The 27,544-nt window shown below is 43.3% G+C and overlaps 1 protein-coding gene across 1 annotated transcript in view; it reads right to left on the minus strand.

Annotated features, from left to right (window-relative positions):
* Positions 1 to 4,098: 4,098 nt before the first annotated feature.
* The window catches only part of GABRA4 (gamma-aminobutyric acid type A receptor subunit alpha4), a 60,983-nt gene continuing 37,537 nt past the window's right edge, over positions 4,099 to 27,544 (minus strand). The window contains exons 8-9 of the mRNA XM_053402593.1: positions 19,114 to 19,373; positions 4,099 to 5,186 (exon numbers count right to left, since the gene is read on the minus strand). Of these exons, the coding sequence (XP_053258568.1) occupies positions 4,653 to 5,186; positions 19,114 to 19,373 (794 nt within the window). The 3' untranslated portion in view covers positions 4,099 to 4,652. The remainder of the gene's footprint in view (positions 5,187 to 19,113; positions 19,374 to 27,544) is intronic.

The raw sequence follows: 27,544 nt of genomic DNA on the forward strand, positions 1-27,544 counted from the left end.
GAACTGTAGGGAATCTGGGGCTTTACTAATGATTTCCCAGCATTTTTTAAAATGGCCATTGGTGAAGAATGACAGCATGAAAGGACAATCACCATTCAAATGAAGAAAGAAGTACGAGAGGGAGGACGCATGTCAGATGAGGTAAGAATGTAGATTGGTGAAGAAAGCAACCTTAACAGCAATATTGCAGGCTTCTGAGGCACCCAAAAAATCTGTGTCTCCTCTGACTAGAAACTACTTCAATGAAGCCCAGGTCATCTGAAACAGAGGGGAAGCAAGCAATTTCGCATGCTTTATTGGAGAAACCAGTAAACAAGTTGTATTTGTGGGTTGTGACTCTGCCTGGATAGCTGAAAGAAGGAGATTTGATTGTGAGTTATTAACTGCAGTGGGCCCAGCTACTTGTGGGGCTGAAGACAGGTATGGTGCAAGAAGAACGATATGAAGAGGAAAGCATGGAGTGTAGGAGGCTGGGGCCTACTTCACATGAACAAACTATTCTTTTGCCACACACAGCAGTGTACTTGGGTGTCTGGCCATGTAAAGAAACTTCAGTGTGAACCTGCTGCTTACACAAGGACAGCTGCAGCCATCTTGATGTGTGAATATAAGCAATTAGTTGACTCTCAAGAGAGGCCTGCGCGACTCGTGACCCACCAAGCCGAACACAGCCCACCAGTCGTGCACTGTGGCCTGCCAGATAGCTGCCATCATACTACAAAAAATGATAATTTATCAAGCCCCTGGTAGCCCACTAACTATGGCTAGCAGACTATATACAGCTTGTTTGCTTAGTCATTGTACAGGCCCAACTCCCAAGATGGCATGGAGGAAATGAACAATGTGATTTCATAAAGGCAGAAAAATAATAATGTAACCCAACCAAAAAGCTTTTACTATCTACTGCTTGTAGGTCTTTGAAATCTTTGAATCATTGTGATGTACTTTCAGCACAGTCCAAAATTCACAAGGCATGATAGAGAAATAGGCTTCTGTAAGTGCCATCTGTAATGCATTGATTTCCTCTGATTTGCCCAGTCTTTGCTTCATAAATGTACTACATGACTCAAAATAAATACAAAACATTCCAACTGGACAGCTACAATATTGAAATTCCCAGAATGTGGAGGTGGACACATATTTTACCGTGAATCTGCACCTGAATGATTGAAACAAGTTTGCATTAGAGTGAGAGGACTCATTTAAGGACAATTTGATCACCTGTATGGGCTCAGGCTTAACTCTGATTACCACCTCCCCCTCTCAGAATCTAACTTAGATATGGGGCAATAATAAAACCATTAATTCATTTCACTAGTTCCACCATCTATGGAATTCTAATAACATTGGGCTTACCAGTTGTAGAGTCTGTTAAGCAAGAATGGCGTCATCTAAAGATAGTATTCTAGCTAGCTGCCATGCATAGAGCCATCGGTACCACAGTCAGAGTTACTGCCATGAAGGTAGAGACAGGTCACCTGGTCACACCTTTAGCTCTACCTATTTTATTGTGCTGTTCCTTTTGACTGCTCTTCTGTTTGGCTACTACTTCTGAAGTGAGGCCCCTCCTAAACTCACAGAGACACCCCACATCTTCCAGGGTTTTATAACAACCCTGGAAGATCAGGATTCAGAAATGCATGGGGAGCCTCCATTAGAACAGGAGGTCTCCCATTTCAGAAGTAGAATTGCTATTATTATTATTATTATTATTATTATTATTATTATTATTATTACCCCACCCATCTGGCTGGGTTTCCTCAGCAACTCTGGGTGGCTCCCAACAGAACATTAAAAACACAATAAAAGATCAGGCATAAAAAACTTCCCTAAACCTTCAGGTGTCTTCTAAAAGTCAGATAGTTGTTTATTTCCTTGACATCTGATGGGAAGGCATTCCACATTGCGGGTGCCACTACCGAGAAGGTCCACTGCCTGGTTCCCTGTAACCTCACTTCTCACAGTGGGGGAACCACCAGAAGGCTCTTGGAGCTACCTGTAGATCTCAGTGTCTGGGCTGAACAATGGAGGTGGAGATGCTCCTTCAGGTATATTGGGCCAAGGCTGTAAGAATGCAAGTGAGCTTAATACCAGACCAAGCACCCATCTAGTCCAGCATCCTGTTCATATAGTGGCCAGCCACACCTGAGCGTGACAACACTCTTCTCTGTCCTGAACCTTCCAACTTTCAGCTTCAATGGAGGACCCCAACTTCTTGTATTTTTATGGGAAAGGGAGGAAAACTTGATTCAATTCATATTCTCTGCACTATGCATAATCGAAAACAGTCAAGAGTCATGCAGTGATGGGCAGTGCTTCTTCATGGCACTGTAGAAGGCTCTTTTTAGAACAGTATGAAACCAGGTGAACTATAAGAAGAAAGCTTGGAAACAGGCTTTTTTTAAGGGACTTTGTCAATATATCTTTGGAAAACATGGGCAATAACGGCTGCCTGCTTTTAAAGGCACTGAATACACTACTAGAGAGAAGACAGAAGTACAGTGGTACCTCGGGTTACAAACTTAATTCATTCCAGAGGTCCGTTCTTAACCCAAAACCGTTCTTAACCTGCGCACTTTCGCTAATGGGGCCTCCCACTGCCGCTGCACTGCTGGCGTGCGATTTCCGTTCTCATCCTGGGGCAAAGCTTGCAACCCGGAGCAACTACTTCCAGGTTAGCGGAACTAGCAACTACTTAGTTAACTACTTACTTAGTTAGCAACTAGCAACTACTTCTGGGTTAGCGGAGTTCGTAACCTGAAGCGTTTGTAACCCGAGGTACCACTGTAGTGTACTAGGGGTGATCCTAGCAAGTTATTCATTCATCTGAACCTTCACAACCTGCATTACAGACAGACATACCAAAATGTTGAAGGAAGTATTCATAGTTACTTCCCATGCCAATGTGCTGGCCTACCCCTCTTGTACCATATTGGCTGACTGCCTTTTGGTGAAATATTGAATCCAGGGAGTGGGGAGACTCGTGGACAGATAAAGAAGAAATGCAGAAATGAGAGACATGAGGAGAGATACAATTTTGATGGAAACAATACTTTCCGAGCTTGATTTTTCTTTTCTTTTCAGAGCTGTAACTCAAGAGAAACACAAACGGCTCTCCAAAGCAATCCCGTAGGACTAGCTCACAGAAGTCATAAATATTTGCTCCAGCGCAATGTTATCATAATGTTGCTGCAGTGCTGCCAAAATTTAACATTTGTAGTTTGTAGCTGTCACTAATCCACATTCTAAATATTTATGGGTTGGTGCTGCAGGTTGTACAATTCGGCTAAACCAGTAAAGTGCTTAAAACACGGTACTCTCAGAATTGGCTCATTTCTTATGTTCTGACACGGGTATGGGAATCGCTTTGCCATAACCCAGTTCCATGGTCAGATAGAGTCTGTTCAACATTCATGTGGGAAACATAGGTTCCTACATACAAATGTCACAGAAGTACCTAGGTTAAAATCCACAGGAGGCAGCCTCAGTGCCACAGTGGAGAGACCTGAAGTTACTGTGATTAAGGCCACTGAAACAGGAACAACAACCAGGCCCTGGTTCAATATTCACATATTTAAACTAAGATGTATTAGAAATCTAAGCTAAAGACATCAAAGCAAGTGAAGAGGGGAAACATCCTGGCAAGCGAGGGAAGGAAAAACAAAAATATCACGGAAAGTAGAGGGGCAAATCCATCCATTTGGTACTCCTTTTCTATAAAACAACTGTTGAAGGGTAAACATTAGGTGAACTTGAACCTGACATAGCTTAAATGGAAGAATGATGCTTAAATGATTTATGGAGGATGCACATGATATGCAGGGCAATGCAACTAGCAAGTTGATTTAAATGATGCAAGTTCCAGTTTACTTAGACAGGTTATATTATCCAATTCAAGCTTAGCACTATTGTGTCCCATTCATATTAGTGGAACTGACTTAAATTGGGCTTGGTCATGACCCTAATTTGCCAACCAAAAAGATTTTGTGCAAGTGTTTTACCTTAAGACCCACCCAAGCTTAGTTCAAAAACATAATTGCCTGTGCATTTTGTTTAGTGGAAATTATCTACCCCCTTATTTGCATAGCTCTTTTCTCCTAAAGCTTCCCCACGTACAACAAATTTTTTTGCTTTGCTTTCCACTACATGAATGCATTTTTTTTCAGGGTGTGTCTTTACCAGCGAAGGTATGAATAACCTCCAATTCACACCCACCCCAACTCACAGGAGAGAATACTGTCCTGCAGCTAGGCCATGAAAACATCAGCTTCTACTTACTGATGCGCACTTTCTGGAAAGCCAGACCACATTTATTGTATAAATGTATCTGTATATCACTATAATTTATTTGCTTCCCATCTCTGTTCTTCCCAATGGCCCCATGCATTTTTGTTCAAACAGAACACCATTTCAAGAAGGCCTGGAAGACAGTGTCCATACTCCCTGCCCCTCCATTTTGCTGCGTTAATTTACCTAATAATACCTGCCCTTTACCATGGGAAAACGAGCACAGAGCTTTCTCTCTCTCTTTTTTTTTTTATAAAATAAGCATTAAAGGTTTCTTTTTTAAAAAATAGCTTTAAAAGAAGAAACTCTGCATTCAAATGTGTGTAGAATAAATTTCAGAAAAAACCTACTACATAGCAGCAAGACTACATTAGACTTTTCGATTTCTCCATCGTGTCCTTGGATAGATACACCACCCAGTAGACCATATTAAATGCTCCAAAAGTGACGGGGAACAAAATGCGTGCATATTTGTCTATCTTACTGGTGCCAGAGCTTGAGGGTGGGGGAGGAGGAGGAGGAGCGACAACTGATGACTTGGAAGGCGCCCCCAAAGTATTTGCTGTAGTCTGAATCTGCTCCAGTCTAGATCCAAGTAAACGGTGAATGGTTGGAGATCCAGCCGTGGCTTGCTGGGGTATATATCCTGTTAAAACTGGGGTAGAGGGAGGAGCTGAAGGAGTAGCTCTTGCAGAAGCCAATGTTTCTGATATGCTAATTCGGCTGAAGGGGTTCGGACTTGATGCTGAAGGAGATCGGGGCATAACGTCCGAAGGCCCCTGAGTTACCGTTGAAGGTGGCATGGAACTGTTTCCTGTATCAATTCTCCTGACGCCCTCCGTTTCTGCCTGTACGGTAGTATTAGTTCTTTTTCTCACATTTGAATTTGAGTCCGTACTCTGCAATATGAAAAAGAACAACATCAGAAAATATCATGAGCAGATGAAATCGCGAACAGGATTTGAAATATGAGCAGTGGTAGAAAATTTAATAATATATGAAATAGAAGAGAATGTCCTAGGCGAAAAATTTATTAAAATGCAATATGTAAATGGGATGGGATTAAGAACAGCACGGGGGGGGAGCAGGAGGTCAAAGTTTAAAGAGAAATGTATAACAAATTTGGGTTCTGGAATTTATATCTAAAGATTTTAAAGTTTAATAAAAAAATTGACACAAAAAGAACATCTGCAGCTTTAGAAAGAATTTTGCATGAGCAAAATCCTGAAATTTAGGAATGTGGCTAGGGCATTCAGTGCAAATTTGTTGGTCAACATGAAATCTCTTATTTCCATTACATAGCAACATATTCATACGGCCAGTTAGACAATCATAGTTAGAAAACTATCTCACTGAATTTTCGTTGTGATGTGGCAATGTAGACACTAGACAGCTATTTTGGTTGGGTTGCTGACGATTGAGAAGCTATTCGGCATATTACATAAAGTTATATCACGGTAGAATTCCAGACTGTAGCATTTCATACTGCAGAGTACAGGGAGTTATATGGTCCCCTACATAAAGACCTCCCAAAATGTAATAAACCAGTCGATCAAGGTCATGCTAAAACTTTCAGCCTGAAGAGCTACTTTGCATAGAGTAGACGGAGGTTACATACAATGGACAAACCTCTCAATGTGTGGGAACATTCCAATGTGTAGTCAGAAGTGGTACAGTCCATTATTCTACCACTTCTGTCTACAACCTCATTCTTGTAATATGTTGAAAGGCTCTGACAACAGAGACAATATCCATGGGAAAGATCCATGTAATGCAAGCCACATCGATATTTCTGGAAATAGCCCAGGTACTCAGCTGTGTTCTAGCACAACTCTATGCCCATTTTAATAAAGCCCCGGGTGGGAAATGTTTTCAGCACACTGTAGTTTGCATAGTTCATGCAGACTGAATTTCAAATCTGGATGTAAAGCTTGTTCATAGAGATTGAACGTGCCAATCTTCCCTCTGGCAGTGCTTGTATGCTTAGCCCAGTGTGAAATGGTGCAGTGTGACTGACCTTAATACTCACAGCTATGGCTAAATGTGGCTCCAATTTTCAGGGAGTAAAAAAAAAAATCTTAATTGAATAAACACCAATGATGTAACTCATTTGAGCATTCTTTCTTCCTGACAAAATAAATCTTGACCCAAAGTAATGCTCTCTCTTGCAGTACCAAAGAACATAGGAATTTGATGAGTCTGTGAAATTTTTTGAACACTGTGGATATCTTTTTGTATCCAGCATTGCTTCTGATGACAAATGGTTTTACAGCAGAATTCTGTATGTGCCTACTCAGAATTAAGTGTCTCTGAGTTCAAAGGAACGTATTTGCAGGTAAATGGGTATAGGTTTGTAGTCTTTAGTTGCAGCCATGCATACATTTACATCCAAACACACTGCCCAGGCCTGCAGCCACAGCAGGCGCTGTGATTCTCCAGCAGTTTCAGAGGTGCACTCCATTGTCTTGTGAGACAAAAGGATGCCACCAACCCTCTACATGTACAAACATGCAATTTGATGTATAAATCCATCTCCATTTTTCCAGTGTGCTGATTTGTTAAGGCGTTCATGCTGTTAGACTACAACTCCCATCATCGCTGATCATTAGCCATCCTGGCTGGGACTGATGGGAGTTGGAGTCCATCAACATCCCAAGTACCACATTGGTTATGCCTTGGCTTGAGTAAGTGGAATTGGGAGGGGAAATAAGCATAGGCAAAGTTGAGGAGAGTTAGAAGAATGGCATGTCTGCAGAATGGCATACACTTAGTAGAGTCCCTTTGTTACACGTACAACCTAACATGTGGCAGGATATACATGTATACAACTGAGCTTCACAATTCTTTCATCTCGAAAAGGGGAGAAAGCAATGTACCATGTGGACGTACACACAGGTTGTGTAATTGTACATAGAAGTTTATAACACTCTGAGAACAGAGCATTCACTGCTACTTAAGAAATCCTTGACAATACAGTGGTACCTCGGGTTACATACTCTTCAGGTTACACTAACCCAGAAATAGTACCTCGGGTTAAGTACTTTGCTTCAGGATGAGAACAGAAATCGTGCTCCAGCGGCACAGCAGCAGCAGGAGGCCCCATTAGCTAAAGTGGTGATTCAGGTTAAGAACAGCTTCAAGTTAAGAACGGACCCCCAGAACGAATTAAGTAGTTAACCCGAGGTACCACTGTAAAGCACTTTAAGCCTTCAAACATGCAGAGAAATCCAGTGGCAATGTGCACATCTTTGAAAACACAGAGTAATTAAATGGTAAGAAAACTCGGTAACGCCATCGAGTGCTCTACATGATGGCACAATGGGGGTGGGGATTTGTTAGGAAGGAAACATAATTGTTTCCCACACAAATCATTTACATTTGAAGAGGAACCCAAAAATATGATTGTGTGCTGCCACAATAATGTATAATATACAGGAAGAGCTCTTTAATGTGGTCTTTTGAACCCTGTTACTATTAGGCCTACTGCCAGCTTTTCTGCCACTTGAGAATGCACCGCATGAAGAGACAGAAGAATAACAGTGGAAAATAAAACTGTTTAAAGATAAAGGTTTGTTTCTAGGACCTCTGCCTGATATGTTATTATTGTTTATTTACTAGAGTGGTGATTATGCAGGGTTGGGGTGTTGTTTTGATGAACAGGATGGTTTTTTTTATGAACAGGGTAACCTTTGATACTGTTCCCCACAGAAACTGATACAAAATACATTGCAATGCAAATGCTTTCCTTTCGAAATGGAATCCAAAGCACCTTATTGTGAAAAAAAAGAGAGTTTAATTTTCCTCAGAGGTGTTCTCTGTTATGCATTCAGCTGACAGTGTGTTCCTGGCCTTCACTTCAGGTAGGCCAAAACTTGCAGTATTAAGCAGAATTTACTTCTGAGATCTCCCCTTCCAGAAGCATTTAGTCATTACCTATCCAACACAATGTTTTGAATATTCTTTGTTTTGAAAAGGTGTGTGTGTGTGTGTGTGTGTGTGTGTGTGTGTGTGTGTGTGTGTTTGACAGCCAGAAACAGCAGAGTTTAAACTTTTTTGATTTCTCCCAAGGGCTCACACAAGATGCTCTTTTCATCAGTACAGTCACTTGTGGAAATCTTATCAGCTCTATTTGGCACAAAGGTATGATAACTAGGCAAACTTCCTTGCAGGCATGTATAAATATTGTAATTAATGCTGCAGCCATCTCTTTCCAAATGGAAGCACATTTAATTGACCGTGTGTAATGCAATGGAGTATGCCGTTGGCATAATTTGCTGCAAATCTGTCTAATCTATTGTTAAACATTATGGCAGCTCTGTTCAATAAGATTGTGTGTCTCACCTTATGGTTCAAAATCCATCTTGATACAATAAGGGGCGGTGAGGGGTGGGGGGAGAGGAGCTACTAATCTCTGTTTGCAAAAACAACTCACAGATCTTTCGCTGCTTCCTCCTCACCAACTAAACTCTCTAGGTGTGACCGCTTGTTATCAAGCAAACGTGGTGCTCAAGTACAAGCCAACCCATGCTCTTTGATTTTTAACAACGTTTGCCCATTAGAAACAGCTGTTCACCTGCAGTGCAAATTTTGAAGAAGAAGAAAGTCCTCTGAGCCACCGTAATCCTCCACTTGAGCCAGAAAGTATTATATTGTTTTGCTTGTATTAGCAGCTTATGACAAGCAAGCCAATTTTGCACTCCAGTGAAGTCGGATTGCAAATTTAGCATGAGCTGAAACTGTGCATCCCGGCAAAAGCTGAGATTTGCAGCAGGTAGCTCACCTGCCTATTAATCAGCACCACAAAAATTACAAACAAAAATTACAAACAGTGGAACCAAATGAACAAGTAAAAAACATACCACAGTAGATTTAGAGAGCAAGACACAGAATTCCAGAATATCATGGAGATGGTATATCTAAATGCTTCCTCATATGTGATGGCTTACAATGTGTAGGAAATATTTTACATGGGGGAGCATGAAACATAAAACCATAGACTTAGAGGGCATCTCCTCCAACCTTCTTTTCAGTGCAGAAAACCCAAAGCTGAATCATGTTCAACTGATGACTAGTCTGCTTTGAAGACCTCCAGCAAGGGAAAGCCTCCTATCAACCCTCTAAATCAGGGTTTCCCAGACTTGTGTCTCCAGTTGTTTTTGGAGTACAACTCCCATGACCCTTAGCTAGCCAGTGGTCAGGGGTGATGGAAACTGTAGTCCAAAAATGGCTGGAGACACAAGTTTGGGAAACCCTGCTCTAAATCAAAGATGAGTGTTGTCATCCAAAAATATCTGGAGGACCACTGGTTCCCCATCTCTCCTCTAAGTAATCGGTTCCATTGCTGAACTGCTCTAACCACCAAAGGGTTTCTCCTAATGTTCAGCTGAAATGTCCCCTCCAGTATATGGGACACTGATCTCCCCCCCTCCCCAGTTTGAGTAATGGCTTCAAGTTACAAGAAAGGAGATTGTCAGGAAAAACTTTCTGACAATAAGAGCTGTTCGACGGTGTTCAACGGTGGAACGGTCTCCTTCAGGAGGTTGTGGACTCTCCTTCCTTGGAGGTTTTGAAGCAGAGGTTGGATGGCCATACAAATACAAGATGGGTGACACCTGGCTTGAGAGCAGTACATGTGAAAAGGATCTAGGAGTCTTGGTTGTCCACAAACTTGACATGAGCCAACAGTGTGATGCGGCAGCTAAAAAAGCCAATGCAATTCTGGGCTGCATCAATAGGAGTATAGCATCTAGATCAAGGGAAGTAATAGTGCCACTGTATTCTGCTCTGGTCAGACCTCACCTGGAGTACTGTGTCCAGTTCTGGGCACCACAGTTCAAGAAGGACACTGATAAACTGGAACGTGTCCAGAGGAGGGCAACCAAAATGGTCAAAGGCCTGGAAACGATGCGTTATGAGGAACGGCTAAGGGAGCTGGGCATGTTTAGCCTGGAGAAGAGGAGGTTAAGGGGTGATGTAAGGAGCCATGTTCAAATATATAAAAGGATGTCACATAGAGGAGGGAGAAAGGTTGTTTTCTGCTGCTCCAGAGAAGCGGACACGGAGCAATGGATCCAAACTACAAGAAAGAAGATTCCACCTAAACATTAGGAAGAACTTCCTGACAGTAAGAGCTGTTTGACAGTGGAATTTGCTGCCAAGGAGTGTGGTGGAGTCTCCTTCTTTGGAGGTCTTTAAGCAGAGGCTTGACAACCATATGTCAGGAGTGCTCTGATGGTGTTTCCTGCTTGGCAGGGGGTTGGACTCGATGGCCCTTGTGGTCTCTTCCAACTCTATGATTCTATGGTTCTATGATCTTTCATGGATGCTTTAGATGAGATTCCTGCATTGCAGGGGTTGGCGCAGATAACCCCTGGCGTCCCTTCCAACTCTACAATTCTATGATTCTATGACATCCAATTATATGAAGATAAGGAGTAAATCTTTAGCTCTTATAATGCTGGAGATCAATGATGATGAGGATTTATACATAACTTAAAAATTAAGCACTATACTAAAGCTAAAAGAAGGCAACTCTGTCCACAGACATACAATCCAATATATGTATTATGATCATTAGTTCTCACACATTGAAATAAATGGGACTTAAGCATGCTCAGCTTGGGCTGGATGATACTCCATGCATTACGAGTTACAGGACATCTCTTGCATGCATAGCTTGCAGGCATCTGGACAGAATCTGCCCAAGGGTTAGACACTAAAGTGGCCTAGAGAAACATGGCAGGGATGCAAGGCTGCTGCAGGTATGTATCTGCCCCACAAACTGAACAACTGCAGAATTTAATATTTGGGATCTTCCTAGCACACAGCAGCCAACACTCTTATTCTTCATTCTAGAATCTACCCTGCCCTCCCAGTCTACTGGGAAAGACTAACCCAGCCTTTCCCAACCTGGTGTCTTCCAGATGTTGTTGGACTCATATCTGACCATTGGTCATGTTGCCTAGGGGTAATGGAGCAACATCTGGAAGGCAATAGGCTGGAGAAGACTGGACTAGCCTATGATTATTCTAAAATGGTAACTTGAATGAAAGAATGGCACTGTCGCAGTAGTTAGAGTGACACCACATTCAGTGTTTTGCTCTCCGCCGGAAGCAACATGCACTGAACTGGCATTGGAGATGGATGGATGAATGCCAATACAATGGCATCATGTTATTGTGGGAGATTAGTAGCCAAACCTAGCATGCATGTTCTTGCTAGTTAGCATTAGAAGGGGCTAATACAACAGAACTGCATTGCTGATACTCAGGTACTCAAACCATAAAAATACAATTGGGAGGGAGGGCTTTGTGTGATGTCATTTCCCCTCTGCTGTTGGAAAGGAAGGAGAAAATGGTATGTCCTGTTTCTCTCTCTCTTCTGTTGACCAGCAATGGATGCAAGACATGCCTCCACTTGCTCCAACTTTAGGTACATGCCAAAAGCTGTACCTTTACCTTTACCTATACTGTAAGTATAAGTATTTCCCCTGCATAGTTTTTACTGCTGCCATTGCTGTGAACCAACGCAATATTATAAGGGAGTAATTCATGTTTTTAAACTTACTTCCCAAGTTGTTGCCTGATTCTTTGTTGAGCAGGGTGAGATAGGGAGAGCCATAGCTCACTCCATGGCTGGACTTGCTCAAAAAAAGGGTTTTACAGTCTAATTTCTATGCTTTTAATTTTGCTGCCAAGGATGGGGTTTTAAAACTCCGCTCAACCCCCACAAATGGGCACCTGGAGGGATAAATCACAATTAATATCCTCTCCTGCCCATTAAATCCCATCCCACAGTTATGTCTTTCTTTTACTAGACCTTATTTTTGTAAAGTGCCTAAAGGTTTTCTTACAATCAAGCAGCGTATGCAGTTTATTAAATAAATAAAATAGATAAAAACCAGCAGGGAGATGGGTGGAAAGCCTTATGCTGATAGCAGACACATATCCTCCAAAATAACTAGTTAGGCTCCCATGTGGGATTTTTCATGGAAATCATTATTATAGTTTTCATGCTCCTGAGTTAGGTTCTTCTTGTTTTTATTCCATTAAATTGTATATTTAAAGATGTATGGATTTTCTTTTAAAAAAACAAAACAAATTCTTGTGATAAAGCATTTCCTTGCGAATCAGGTCAAGGCAAAATGTTTCCTTTTCTGGTAATCTCCTAATCTTTATTAGCACAATATTTAACCCTTGTCATGTACCCCTGGAGAGTACAGCTTAGAAACTAGGTCAGCTTCCAGCAAACCCTCTTCTAACATTCGGTGTCTGCTTCAAAGTAGGATCCCCCCCCCAAAAAAAAACTAAAAGTTAGTGGCAATTCAAACTAGCAGAGTTTATTCTCTGATTATCTAGGCTGGTTTCCCATGTAGCAACTACAGGTTGGGTTTTAACTTCTGTTCCGAAGCCAGCACAAAAGGAGGCATGCTAGTTCAGAATGTTTTCTGTTATGCTCATTATCTTTCACTCACAGTTGTCCTCCAATGCTCTGTTTGTTGGAAGTCCTCACGAAGAAGCCCCCTTTGGTGGCTTGGACAGGGCAATTTGGCACGGGGAGGCCCGAGTAGGACTGGCATGCGCGTCTCCATGCTCCCTGCTCATGTCTTCATTCACTATTCAGGCACAACTAAAGGGTTAATTCCATTAGCGCTGGAGTCAACTAGCCAAAAGGGATAAGGCTGGAGGTGTTGCTTAGCAACCAAGAAGAGGGGCATAAATTTGCTGAGGTACCATGTTTCCTGATTAGTTCTGTAGTTCAGAGGGAGTTTTCCCACTTATATTGGTTGAATGTCTCCCTCTGATGTACAAAGTCTGAAATAAGAAAGACAAGACCTCGCTGTTCCTTTCTTCTCAAATTATACCAGTGTTGTCAGTACTGGTGCTGACCTTTAAAGCCCTAAATGGCCTCAGTTCTGTATACCTGAAGGAGTGTCTCCACCCCCATCGTTCAGCCCAGACACTGAGGTCCAGCACCGAGGGCCTTCTGGTAGTTCCCTCACTGTGATAAGTGAGGTTACAGGGAACCAGGCAGAGGGCCTTCTTAGTAGTAGTGGAACACCCTCCCACCAGATGTCAAGGAAATAAGCAACTATCCTACTTATAAAAGACATCTGAAGGCAGCCCTGTTTAGGGAAGTTTTTAACGTTTAATGCTGTACAGTGGAACTTTGGGTTACGTTACCGGCACCCCCAGAAGTGTTTCGCTGCATGCGCAGAAGCGGTCTACCGCTGCGTGTGCATGCACAGAAGTGAAAAACCACTTCTGCACATGTGCAGAAGCACTAAATTGTGCCATGCGCAGAAGCAGCACCTCCAGTAGCAAAAACCTCAGGATACGGCCGGACCTCCGGAACGGATCCCGTTCACAGCCAGAGGTACCACTGTATTGTGTTTTTAATATTCAATTGGGAGCCGCCCAGAGTGGCTGGGGAAACGCAGCCAGATGGGTGGGATGTAAATAATATATTATTATTATTATTATTATTATTATTATTATTATTATTAAGTGCTATCAGGTTTTATTTTCTCTCCAGTCTCCACCTGCATCATTTAAGTGACTTTGCTAACACTATTTACTCTTACACTATACATTATGACTCACCAAGCCAGACTCACATGGCCTATCAACCTTCGATTGTGGCTTGTGAGATACTTGACAAAATTCCCTTTCTGAAGTCCAAGCAAGGCAAAAAAAAAAAACACCTCTCAACCCCTAGGAGACTCATTGAGCATCTCTGTAGCATCCCTCTAGGGCAGGGGTAGCCAATGTGGTACCTTCCAGATGTTTTGGACTGCATCTTTCATCGGTCCCAGCCAGCATGCTTAATGAGAAGAGATAACGGGAATCCTGAATACTGCGAATAATTCAGAGACATTTTTTAGGTGAACACTCAGTTCATCCTGGCTACTGGCAAGGCTTTTTTGGCTTCCTTGATTTCACCCTATATAAACAGAGTGCATGCCCTGGAATAGAATTATAAAATAATACCCCATATTCCCTGCAGTTGCACATTGCAGGAGATGATGAATAGTGATAGGCCTTTTGGAATAACTTGCTCAGCAATTCTGATCTTCTCATTAAGGATTCTCAGTAAGCTTCGGAGGAACTCCAGGGTTCCACAGAACATAATTTGAAAACCACTGGGGAAGCCACAAAAGATTGAGGGGGGTGTGTTACAAGACTGTTGGAAGGAGCAAAACAACCTTCCTCCAGGTCAAACCCCTTGTCACAAGGGAGGGCATCCATCTATCAGCCTCGCACACAGTAATCCATACAATCCAAAGCATGGTGTTTATAAGTAGCAAGTAGCAAAAAGGTACTAACCCTCCAGATAGCAAGTAAGTGCTTTTCCTTCTTAGAAACTAAATGTGGGGAGGGCTGTAACTCAGTGGCTCAGCATCAGCTTGCATGCAGAAGCTTCTATTGCAGGTACCTTCAGTTATGAATGGGAGCGACCCAGGCCTCCAAGTGTCCCTATTTTCCAAGGACAGTCACAGATTTACAGAAGCCATCCCTGTTTCTGATTTGATCCAGGGCAGCTGTCTACCAGCTCCACCTGCTACGGAGGCTGAGACCCTACATGCCTGCGGACTGTCTTGCCAGAGTGGTGCATGCTCTAGTTATCTCCCACTTGGACTACTGCAATGCGCTCTACATGGAGCTACCTTTAACCTGGAAACTGCAATTAATCCAGAATGCGGCAGCTAGACTGGTGACTGGGAGTGGCTGCCAGGACCACATAACACCTATCTTGGAAGACCTACATTGCCTCACAGTACATTTCCGAGCACAATTCAAAGTGTTGGTGCTGACCTTTAAAGCCCTAAATGGCCTCGGCCCAGTATACCTGAAGGAGCGTCTCCACCCCCATCGTTCTGCCCGGACACTGAGGTCCAACGCCGAGGGCCTTCTTGGTAGTGGCACCCGCCCTGTGGAACGCCCTCCCTTCAGATGTGAAGGAAATAAGTAGCTATCTTATCTTTAAAAGACAACTGAAGGCAGCCCTATTTAGGGAAGTTTTTAATATTTAATGCTGTATTGTTTTTAACACTCGATTGGAAGCCGCCCAGAGTGGCTGGGGAAACTCAGCCAGATGGGCGGGGTATAAATAAATTATTATTATTATTATTATTATTATTATTATTATTATTATTAATCATCATCATCATCATCATCATCCCAGAATGTCCCGCTTTTCCTTAGGATGTCCCTATTTTCATCAGAGAATTGTTAGAGGGTATGGAGTTATGTGACCCCCAAGCCAATGAGATAAGTAACAATACAACCTTTAGAAGACATCTTAAGTTTCCTGTGTTCCTACAAATGGATTAACAAGCCTAATTTGAAATGTCACCATAAGTGACCTTCAGATCAATCTTGTTGGATCCGTATTTCCTGTCACAAATCTTCTGAGGCATCTTCTCCCAAGCTACACTCCACCTGTGTATTTTCTTTTCAATTATCTTCAAACTGCATACTATAAATATGAACTCCTGCAAGCCAATTACTTCTTATGACTTCACCCCAGCAAAGAAACTCTGAACCTAGAAGCAATCAGAGGCGAAATGAACTCTTATATGTAACCCATTTTTATTTCAGATGAAATAAAGTTTCTTGCTGGAGTGGAGAATAGGGCCCATGAATTTTGCATGATTTTCCAGTTCGTGGAAACCAAGTATTCACTTGCTGCCTCAAAAATATGGGTAACAAAAGAAAAACAATTTAGATAAAGCAGCACGGCAAGCTTTTGTTTTAATGCTATTATTTTATGAGAAGCTGGGGACAAATAAAAGAGGGGGAACCTGGGGGGAAATGCAAGAAAGGGTGATTGCTTTTGCAGTGCCCATAAGGAAAGGGCTAGTAAAACCAATGTAGGGCAGTATTTGTGCATATACAATGAAGTAACCAAAGTTAAATTAGCTTACGAAGGGACATGTGAAACTTATAGCCTTTGGAGGCCTGTTAGGAGAAGTTATTGCATTGGGTTAACCAAGAAAAAAATAATAATTGCTTATGCTTTAGGCCAAATGTTGGTACTTGCGGTGGAAAGAGCGGGGGCAGGGAAAAGTTTAATTACAGAAGTACAAGTAAATCTCAGAAGCAACCAGAAGGTTTAAAATTATTTCCAAGTCCCATCAAACTCTTTTGTTACATTTGCATTCATATCACATGAGACTGGCCATGGATGGCTCCAATAGGGTGCCATTGCATCCTGCTTGACAGATGACAATCCTTTAACTGAAGAAGACCTCTATCTGAAGGGCAGCCTGGCCCAAGTCCAGTTTAAAAATGAGGAGCCATAAGAAAGGAGAACAAAGGCTTTGAAGTTGCCCATCAATAGCACCTGAATAGGCACGTGGGCCACCTTGCCCCAGTCTCCTCCACTGTGGTGAGATGTGTTCTTATTTAAATTATAGAAATTATATCTGGGGGACACGGGTGGCACAGTGGGTTAAACCACAGAGCCTAGGACTTGCCGATCAGAAGGTCGGCGGTTCGAATCCCCTCAATGGGGTGAGCTCCCGTTGCTCGGTCCCCGCTCCTGCCAGCCTAGCAGTTCGAAAGCACGTCAGAGGGCAAGTAGATAAATAGGTACCACTCCAGCGGGAAGGTAAACGGCGTTTCTGTGCGCTGCTCTGGTTCGCTAGAAGCGGCTTAGTCGTGCTGACCTGGAAGCTGTACGCCGGCTCCCTTGGCCAATAAAGCGAGATGAGCGCCGCAACCCCAGAGTCAGCCATGACTGGACCTAATGGTCAGGGGTCCCTTTACCTTTACCTTTAATTATATCTGGATTGACATCTATACATATACATTTTCATATTATATGCAAATCCATGTCCTTCTCTCTTCCTATTTACTTATGTACTTCTTCTTTTCTGGTGATGTTTTAATATGGGGCAGTCAAAGTGCTTTTCCTTTCCTGCTCACCACTTTCTTTTTTAAAGGCTTGCCACCACATCAAGCATCATCTTGACTGGCTGCAGCAATCTTGTGGCTTTCCTGGGAATAAAATACCCTTGCTATGTTATCATTCCCAGGAGTATTCTTCGGGGGGGGGGGCGGAGATGGCTGATCCCAAGGGGAGACTTTGAACACTAAGTGTGGGGCCTGGGAGTGAAGAGGAAGGAGACTACAGCTCCATGACATGTAGGATTTATCAGCCCTGTTGTGTCTCTCTTCTTGGCTGATTGGCAAAGGAACCTTTTCCGCTTGGGATGGATCTTAAACCCTTGTTCCTCACCCCTGAGCTGAGCATGCGCTGGATATGGCAGCTGTTCTGTTGCTGTAATATTTTGAGTCCGAGTGTAAAGTACAGGCAGCAGCCTGATGCCCAGCCTTGACGGCCAGTTCAGATGGCACTTTGATGATGTGGTTTTTATCTCAGGGTCAGCCTAAATGAGCTGAGGCTTCATTTTATACAGCAATGTCTCATGTGGATGTCTGCTTCCGATAACAGTTTAATGGAGGGTAATTTCCTTCAGATGCGTCAAGTGAAAATAAAAGCCTCTGCGTTTCCTGTTCGTTTTATCGCACCCTTAAAACATGGCACTAAACAAGGAATGTATACAATTCCATCTCTGCCTGCAGGATTCAATCCACTTTCTTTGGACTGGGCCAGGGAAACTTTTTGAGAATATGCAGCCTGAAGAATGGTCTCAGAAAGGATTTTCCAAAATGATGTGGTAGGCACCAATTTGAAAGATAGAATTGTGAGAAGCCTTCCCAGCTTCAAAGCTTTCTAGCTTTGAAAATCCTGTTTAAAAGTGTACAGAAGAGTTACACCATGAGTCCCAGGATCATAGGTTGGAGTCAGTCCCAGAAACCAACCCCACAACAAGTCCAGATCCAATCTGTAAAGTAATCATGGCGGTGCAATGTAGACTGAGACCACAGCATGCAAAGAAGGGAGGTTTAATCGTTTCTTTTCCCACTATGATTTCCCCCAGAATCAGCCCGACACCAAGTAGTGAAAGGTAAGTGGAAGCTCCCATTGGTGCCCATGGGAGCTTTTTTCCATTTGCTACTTAGAGCATGGAGGCAACTGGGAGGGTGGGAATGATGGTACAGGAGATAATAAATAAACCTTTCTTCCCCACAAGCAGTGATCCTGATCTGAATAAGGGCCCCAAAAGCTTACTTTTAAGTTTAAATATGCTACATGGAGCTGCCTACTCTTTAACATATATAATTTTGACCTTCAGACCTCCTTGCCTATCTAGGAAAATGGCAACAAGGAAGTAAAGCAAAGAGGTCTGGTTTTAAGGGGAGAAAAAGAGTGTATAGGGGTATCTCAGTTTTCAAACGTCTCCACTGACGAACATTTCGGTTTTCGAACACGCCTCAGAAGTCGAAGATGCCACGCAGCTTCCACTGAATGCAAGATCCTGAGGCCTAGCTTTCGGCTGTTAAGTTTTGGGTTTTCAAACGTTTCAGAACTCGAACTGTCTTCGGGAACGGATTACGTTTGAAAACCGAAGTACCACTGTAATTGCTGCTGGTGTTGCAGATGCACTGCTTTCTGCCTTAGTAACGCTGAAATGTTACTGTAGTAACATGGAAATGTTACTGTAGTAACACTTAGTAACACAGAAATGTAAGACTGAAGGGAAAAGGCAAAGAAGTCAGTTTAAGTAAGAGTGCAGTCTAGGTTGTGGACAAAAGTAATAGTCTCAAAGGAAGCTAGAGGACAATGGAAAGCAAGATGGGTTCAAACCACCCTAGAATGGAAGCTGACCACGCACTTCAACCCTGACCCAGCTTTGAATGCACTTTTGGTCAACATTTCACTAGTCACGTTTTAATGCATATTAAATAGGCTAAATACCGTGGGTGCCTCTTCTGCACAGTTTTCCTTCTGCATAGGAGTTGCTGGAACTTCAGGAGCAGATCTCGCGGCCTTCCTTTTGGCTTTTTCCATCTGAATGTTAGTGAAATAGTTGACAGCTGCAAACTCAATCAGCGCAGAGAAGACGAAGGCGAAGCACACGGCAATGAACCAGTCCATGGCGGTGGCGTAGGAGACTTTGGGCAAAGAATGCCGCGCACTGATGCTCAGAGTTGTCATGGTCAAAACCGTTGTTATCCCTGTAAAAAGAAAAGAAGCAAAGCAACGCTGCTGCATTTGAGAATCATATCAATTTTTTTAATAAAAAAATCACTCCAATATATTTGGGGCCATAGCCAAATACAAAATGGCGCAAATTGAAACAGTTTGCAAGCGTTTCAACACTCTCCTTACCAAAAGGGGGGGGAAGTGCATTTGAGGATTTTGTTAAAAAGCATTGAGACAAATGAGACCCCACCTGAAATTAAAGTGGGGAGGATGAAACACTGCATGAGTGAGGTATTGATTGATTGATTGATTGATTGATTGATTGATTGATTGACTGGTTGCAATCATATCCCTTTTCCCAGCCCAAGGAACTCAAGGTAGTGTCAGGGCTGGGCCCAGATGTCGGTCAGCACACAGGAAGCAGAGACTATTGGTGCAGTTAATTCTTTATTCAAGAATATGGCATACAACTTAGCAACACTTCCAGCAGGACTTGCCCTGCTAGTTCCCAGGACTGACAGTCCTCGGTTTCCACTTCCTCTAGGGCTCCTCCTCTGCCGGATGTTTTCCAAGCAGTCTCAAACTTCACCTGGGCACCTGTAATCTCTGCTCCACTCTACACATCGCCTTGCATGTCCTTGGAGACTAGTGGAGAGGGGAGTTTGTCGCAGTAGGAGAGGCAGGCTCCTGGAATTTTTCTACTTTAGCCTCTGAGTCAGAACAGTTCCTGGTCACCAACTCTCCTTGCTCCCTCTATCCTGCTGCCTCTCAGCCTCCAATCCCTCCTCCCACTCTTCTCCCTCTGACCTCCATCAATTTCCTGGCTCTGAGCCTTCCTCCTCTGGGGTTTCCCATGGGGGTCTCCCAGCTGGTGCCTCCTACCACTCTTCATCATCCAGCCAGGTGGCATACATGGTTCTCCTTCTCCTCAGTTAATCCCCACAACAGCCCTGCAATGTAGGTTTGGCTGAGAGGCAATGAGAGGTCACCCGACAAGCTTCTAGGTAGGTTTGGCTGAGAGGTCACCCAACGAGCTTCATGGTCAAGGGCAGATTCGAACCCTCGGTCTCCAAGGTACTAGTCCAGCACTCACTGGAGAGCCAGTGTGGTGTAGTGGTTAAGAGTGGTAGACTCGTAATCTGGTGAACTGGGTTCGCATCTCCGCTCCTCCACATGCGGCTGCTGGGTGACCTTGGGCCAGTCACACTTCTCTGAAGTCTCTCAGCTCCACTCACCACACAGAGTGTTTGTTGTGGGGGAGGAAGGGAAAGGACAATGTTAGCCACTTTGAGACTCCTTCGGGTAGTGATAAAGCGGGATATCAAATCCAAACTCTTCTTCTTCTTCTAGCCACAATGCCACACTGACTGTTAGTGTCTAAGTTACTCCAGTGTGGTGAAAACTCTCCTTTAACAGCACCATAACTATTTTAGATTAATGCAGAAGTTAAAACTATGGCCTCACCCATTCCATATTTTTATTGCTAGCTACTAGAGATAGCCAGGATCCATGAGACATCACGGGAATTAACATGGGGGCTGCCATTACACACACACCCTAATATCATCTGGATACAGTTGCATGCACTCATTATAAGCACTGAAAACAAATTCATAATTTTACATTAAAATGGAGTCATTACTTCGGTGAAAGAATGCTTAGAACTCTGATTGTGGTCAAAAAAGTTTTCATGCTTGGAAATTGATAAGGGTCTTGGTGGACCAGTCAACTGATGATTTTTCCGCCTGTTTTAGCAATTGAAACCTGTTGTGCTATGTGCTGTATGATTTTCCATTGTATTTTCAAAGACATACCGCCACAGATTGAATCCCTTGGTCCAATACATCTTGTTATTGCTTTTTTAAAAATCTTACTTAGTTGTGGTCTGCCTGACCCCAATAGCAATTAAAGTGTTTTATCCAAGGAGGTTGTGTGTGTGGCAAAAACCTATTTTTTGCAAACCTAAAAGGCTCCACTGAAGCTCAGAGCTCTAAATGACAGTGATTCCACTGCAAATTCTGTTTATGGCTCTCTCTCTCTCTCTCTTTCTCCACCAGAAGGCAGAGAGGAAGAATGAACTCAATATTGCTTTAAAATAACATGAGAGACTATACATTTTAATAAAGCAGCCAAGGAGACAGCGGTATGTGATCAAATACAGCAGTACAGTGTTCCTCCTGACAGTTCTGTAATATAGCTCTAATGATATGGAACAATCCACTTACAGCTCTTGGACTGAGGCTCCAGCTTGAATTAGTACAGAGCATCACCACCTCGGGGAAAGGCTCTCTGTGTTCTGCAATGCTGTGTGCATGTGTGTGCATGCGCACATGTGCTCATTCCAGCAAAAGGAAAGCTGTGCATGGAAAGCTTGTGTTTAGACTTTACACTTTCAAAACTGCATCTGTGTCACAATGCACACTTGAGACATTATTATTATTATTTATTCATTTATTTATTTATTTGTTTATTTATACCCCGCCCATCTGGCTGGGTTTCCCCAGCCACTCTGGGCATCTGACAGCACATCTAAAAACATATTTAATGTGGATTCAGGATCACCTGAAGCGTGGGTTTGGTATGCACATTCACATCTGCCTTGCGATGCAGAAGAGAATAAAGAAATTAAGAGGAGCATCAAAAGCAAGAGTATGGGGAAGCAGAGAGGAGGTGACCTCAACATTTGCTAGACCTACACTGAAAAGACCTACACTGGCTCCCAGTACGTTTCCAAGCACAATTCGAAGTGTTGGTGCTGACCCTTAAAGCCCTAAACGGCCTTGGTCCAGTATACCTAAAGGTGGAGCGTCTCCACCTCCATCATTCTGCCTGGACACTGAGGTCCAGCTCCGAGGGCCTTCTAGTGGTTCCCTCGCTGCGACAAGCCAAGTTACAGGGAACCAGGCAGAGGACCTTCTCAGTAGTGGGCCCCCGCCCTGTGGAACGCCCTCCCACCAGATGTCAAAGAGAAAAATAACTACCAAACTTTTAGAAGACATCTGAAGGCAGCCCTGTTTAGGGAAGCTTTTAATGTTTAATAGGTTATTGCAGTTTAGTGTTTTGTTGGAAGCCGCCCAGAGTGGCTGGAGAAACCCAGTCAGATGGGAGGGGTATAAATAATAAATTATTATTATTATTATAGACTACAGTCCATTGAAATGAGGCTGAGCCCAAGGGATCTTGGGTAGAAAACTCTCATATCGGAGCAACTTTCCTTACTCAAGATTAGTGCCTCTAACAATGGCAGGCCAGATGCCTCATTAAATAAGGATCGGATACTGTAAGGGGTGCGCACTACATCAGCAAATAGGATACAAGGTTTCAGCAGTCAACAACATCAACAACCTGGCCAAACTGGGGGCATTAAGAAACAATGCAGGGTTGCTGAGGACCATTGGCAATGCACGATAACTGTCCTCCCCCCCCCCCGCCCTGAGGTGTGAACAGAGATTTGGAAGGCTGCCATGGTAACTGGGTGTGATGTCACAAGAAGAGGTTGGGGTCTTTGGCATGAGGCTTGGGGATAGCTGAGATCTTGGCTGAAGGCAGGCCGGGTGAGATACCTTGGACTCCAGTGCTGTACTGCTGTGGGGGACAAGCCCCTCTTGAGCTGACCATGCTGACTAAAGGCGTAAATATGTGTAACTAAACCATACAGTGGTACCTCGGGTTAAGAACTTAATTCGTTCCAGAGGTCCGTTCTTAAACTGAAACTGTTCTTAACCTGAAGCACCACTTTAGCTAATGGGGCCTCCCGCTGCTGCCGCACCACTGGAGCACAATTTCTGTTCTCATCCTGAAGCAAAGTTCTTAACCCGAGGTACTATTTCTGGGTTAGCAGAGTCTTTAACCTGAAGTGTCTGTAACCTGAAGCGTATGTAACCCAAGGTACCACTGTATTTCTAAAGGCACGGCAGTCTCCAACACATCCTAACTCTAGTGGGAACACAGACCCTGGGTGAGCTCCTGGAACCTCCTGGAATCTTGCCACAGCTTAGTAGAGTTTGGGAGTAGCATCCAACCTTTGTAACACGATGCCCAAGTTGCTGCTCTCCTTGCTGTGTCCAGCAGGGCAAAAGTTTGGAGACTTGGCCTCAGATCCATGAGGGATCACCCCAAAGAGTTGCTTCCCTTCTGGCAGCCTCCAGGAGGCAGCCACTTTCCAGATCTCATGCTGGAGAGTTGGGCAGCACAGGCAGAAAGCGCAGGGGAGGGGAAGTGTGTTGCATTATGTAGACAAGGATTGTATCCTACTGGAAGACAATTCCTTTATTTGGGAACTTACACATTTTATTTTGAAGGGGCCTTTCAGATTAAAATAGTAATTCCAAACATAACAAAAGACTACTGTTAATCCTTCTGATTCTCTCTGGGTATATACACAGAAGCACAGCAGAGAAGTGCTCCCCGGATATTTAATTAAGTATTATACTACCGTGTATTTCATTAAAAACTCAAGTCTTTTTAAAGAGAGTATCAGATTGCCTATTTGGCATATGAATGCTAATATATTTATGTTGTAGCCTAAACTGTGACTGTTCTTATTCCTCGCGTAATCCAAATAGAACTGGTGACATCAGTATTAATGGGAACAATTCACTTTGCTGCTTGGAGGGGAAATGGCAGGATTATCACTTGGTACTTTTTAAGGAAGCTCTTTATCTGTTAAATCTTTCTGCAGGAAGACTACTAGGAATGAGATTCAACCGGGAATATGGAAAGAGAGCATACCCTCCAACATTTCTCCAATGAAAATAGGGACATTCCATCCCATAATAATAATTTTATTATTTATACCTCACCCATCTGACTGGGTTGCCCCAGCCATTCTGGGCAGCTTCCAACACATATAAAAACATAATAAAGCATTCAACATAAAAAAACCCTTCCCTATAAAGGGCTGCCTTCAGATGTCTTCTGAAGAAGAAGAAGAAGAGTTTGGATTTGATATCCCGCTTTATCACTCCCCTTCAGGAGTCTCAAAGCGGCTAACATTCTCCTTTCCCTTCCTCCCTCACAACAAACACTCTGTGAGGTGAGTGGGGCTGAGAGACTTCAAAGAAGTGTGACTGGCGCAAGGTCACCCAGCAGCTGCATGTGGAGGAGCAGAGACGCGAACCCAGTTCCCCAGATTACGAGTCTATCACTCTTAACCACTACACCACACTGGCTCTGAAGGTTGTATAGTTACTTATCTCATTGGCTTGAAATGAAAATAGGGATGTCCTAAGGCAGGCGTGTCCAAAGTCCGTTTTGGGGGCCTAATCCAGCCTGCCGGTCGATTTAATCCAGCCCCTGTGGCAGTATATGTCCTTAAAAAAGCTCAGCAACTTCAATCCAAAAAAAAGCTCAACAACTTTGGTCAGCCCTCATGCATGTTCACTTCATCAAATCTGGCCATTTTGGAAAAGGTTTGGGCACCCCTGTCTAAGGAAAAGTGGAACATTCCAGGATCAGATTAGAAACCGAGACGGCTTCTGTAAATCTGGGATTGTCCCTGGAAAATAGAGACACTTGATTAGTCTGCTTCTGGTGAGTGGAATGGCATGGGGAGCATAATATTTGCCTCAGACAGAGCAATGTCTTAGCTGGGCCTTGCCCTTCCTCTAGTCTCACACCCAGAACATCTCACTGTTTCATAAGCATTTTATGCAAAGGAGGGGGATGATGAAACCCTGAACCATTGTTCATGTTTATTTTACATGAAGCTGGCTCACATTAGCTATCCCTGGCTCTTGGCATCAGCTGTCATTATAAGAGCTTCCCATTGAAAACTTTTCACCCAGACAAAAGCTGCTGGGTCTCTGTAAACATTAAAAATATAAAGAGCTTCTTCATGCCTGCTTGAAGATGGAGAAATGTAATCTGAATGGCAACGCAAGACCCTGCTTCTCATATAATCAAATCTAACAAGACAAAGGCAGGCCGCTGGGAGCCTGAAGCTCCTCTGATGGGAAAGAGAACAAACAAAGCAGGAAACACTGAACTGTACTTCTTGGAACGATGGAATTTTCCAAACTTGCTGAAAGACTGCTAGCTAGAAAAAAAATCCAAGGAAACTATACAGTATTTTTTTAAAGCATTTTCACCTTTGAGCACAAAGACCAGCAAATGAAGGTTTATTGCTACAAACTTCAGAGTGCGTTCAGATGGGGACTTAATACCACCAATGGTTTATTGGCAACTAGGTTTTTTGGTCCCATCATCTCCTTGCAAATAGAAGGGGAAGAAATGGAGGCAGTGAGAGATTTTACTCTCTTGGGCTCCATGATCACTGCAGATGGTGACAGCAGTCATGAAATTAAAGACGCCTGCTTCTTGGGAGAAAAGCAATGACAAACCTAGACAGCATCTTAAAAAGCAGACATCACCTTGCCAAGAAAGGTCCGTATAGTTAAAGCTATGGTTTTCCCAGTGGAGATGTATGGAAATGAGAGCTGGACCATAAAGAAGGCTGGTCGCCGAAGAATTGATTCTTTTGAAATATGGTGCTGGAGGAGACTCTTGAAAGTCCCATGGACTGCAAGAAGATCAAACCTATCCATTCTGAAGGAAATCAGCCCTGAATACTCACTGGAAGGACAGATCCTGAAGCTGAGGCTCCAATACTTTGGCCACCTCATGAGAAGAGAAGACTCCCTGGAAAAGACCATGATGTTGGGAAAGATGGAGGGCACAAGGAGAAGGGGACAACAAAGGACGAGATGGTTGGACAATGTTCTCAAAACATGAGTTTGGCCAAACTGCGGGAGGCAGTGGAAGACAGCCGTGCCTGGTGTGCTCTGGTCCAGGGGTCACGAAGAGTCGGACACGACTAAACAACTAAACAACAACAACAAAGTTTTTTAACTGATTGGATTTTCCATGGAAAGGGTAAGTCTAGATTAAAGCTGCAATACCTGGTTTCCTTTAAGTAAGCCTCATTGAGTTAGGTGGGACTTCCAAGTAGACACTTCTAGGCTTGTTAGGTAAATAAGGAAAAAAATACAGGCTGGCATTTGGATGACATTGTGTGGAGCTCAAGAAGCTTGCCAGCAGGAGCAGCACCCATCCTACAACAAATAGTTCTCTGCCAACACACACAGTACAGTAAACTCATTGCTAAATGCTCATCAGCCTTACTTATACAGGATGGTCAAAGGCAACAATGTTATTTAAGTTACCATGGATCCTTTCCATCCTTCTGAGCTCCTCTTGGTGTGGGTAAGCCAACCCCAAACCCCCTTTGTAATTGACAGCCACCCACCACAGCCCATCACAGCATACACATCACCACCTGCCTGCTGGGTGCACATACAAATACTATCCCACTAAAAATAGTCATGTCAGCCATGGGGGTGGGGGGAGAATCCAAAATTCCTCCAATTTAGAATCCTGTCTGCCAGGTCATTTGTGTGGGGTGCCTGTGTGTGAGGGAGAGTCTCCAATCAACCCTCTAAATTAGGGTTTCCTGAACTTCTGTCTCCAGCATTTTTTGGACTACAACTCCCGTCATCCCTAGCTAGCAGGACCAGTGGTCAGAGATGATGGGAACTGTAGTTCAAAAACAACTGGAGACCCACATTTGGGAAACACTGATCGACTCATATTAGGATTTCAGGGCAACTCAAAAAAATTTGTGACCTTTTGGTTAGCCTAATAAAGGCATTGCCCTAATATAGATTTCTGAATCCATCCCGCCATTATTTATTTATTAATGAATTTAATAATCTGCGCTTTCGTAAAATTCAAGCAAGGTGGAGTACAACATATAAGGACAAAATCAACAGCAGAGCCATAAAAACATCGATGAAACATCAACGTCATCTCTGACAAAACCTATTTATCAGGCTTTAATTTATTATGGGAACCTGACTGAGCAGAGACAACATAGGATTAGGTGGGGATAAATCTACACACCCCAAGCAAAAATGGATCTATATCAAAGCACTTTCAGTTCTGTAAAACCTATTACCTTTCTACAGCCTCAACAAGAAAAGGCGCCACTGGAATTTTCTTTTGCGATTTCTTGCTGGGATGAAATGGAGGAGGGCTAAGTAATACATACATATTCAGATTTCTCTTTCAGATGGAAAGTCCGCCCCTGCCAGGCCTAATTTTAACCTCTTTTATTCATCTCTCTCTGAAACGTACTGCTTAATAGGTCTTTTGGTTCAATGGTCTCCACTTGATTAATCCTTCTCCAATGCATGGCAATGCTGAG

Source organism: Podarcis raffonei, chromosome 9, assembly GCF_027172205.1.
Source record: "Podarcis raffonei isolate rPodRaf1 chromosome 9, rPodRaf1.pri, whole genome shotgun sequence".
NCBI lineage: Eukaryota > Metazoa > Chordata > Lepidosauria > Squamata > Lacertidae > Podarcis > Podarcis raffonei.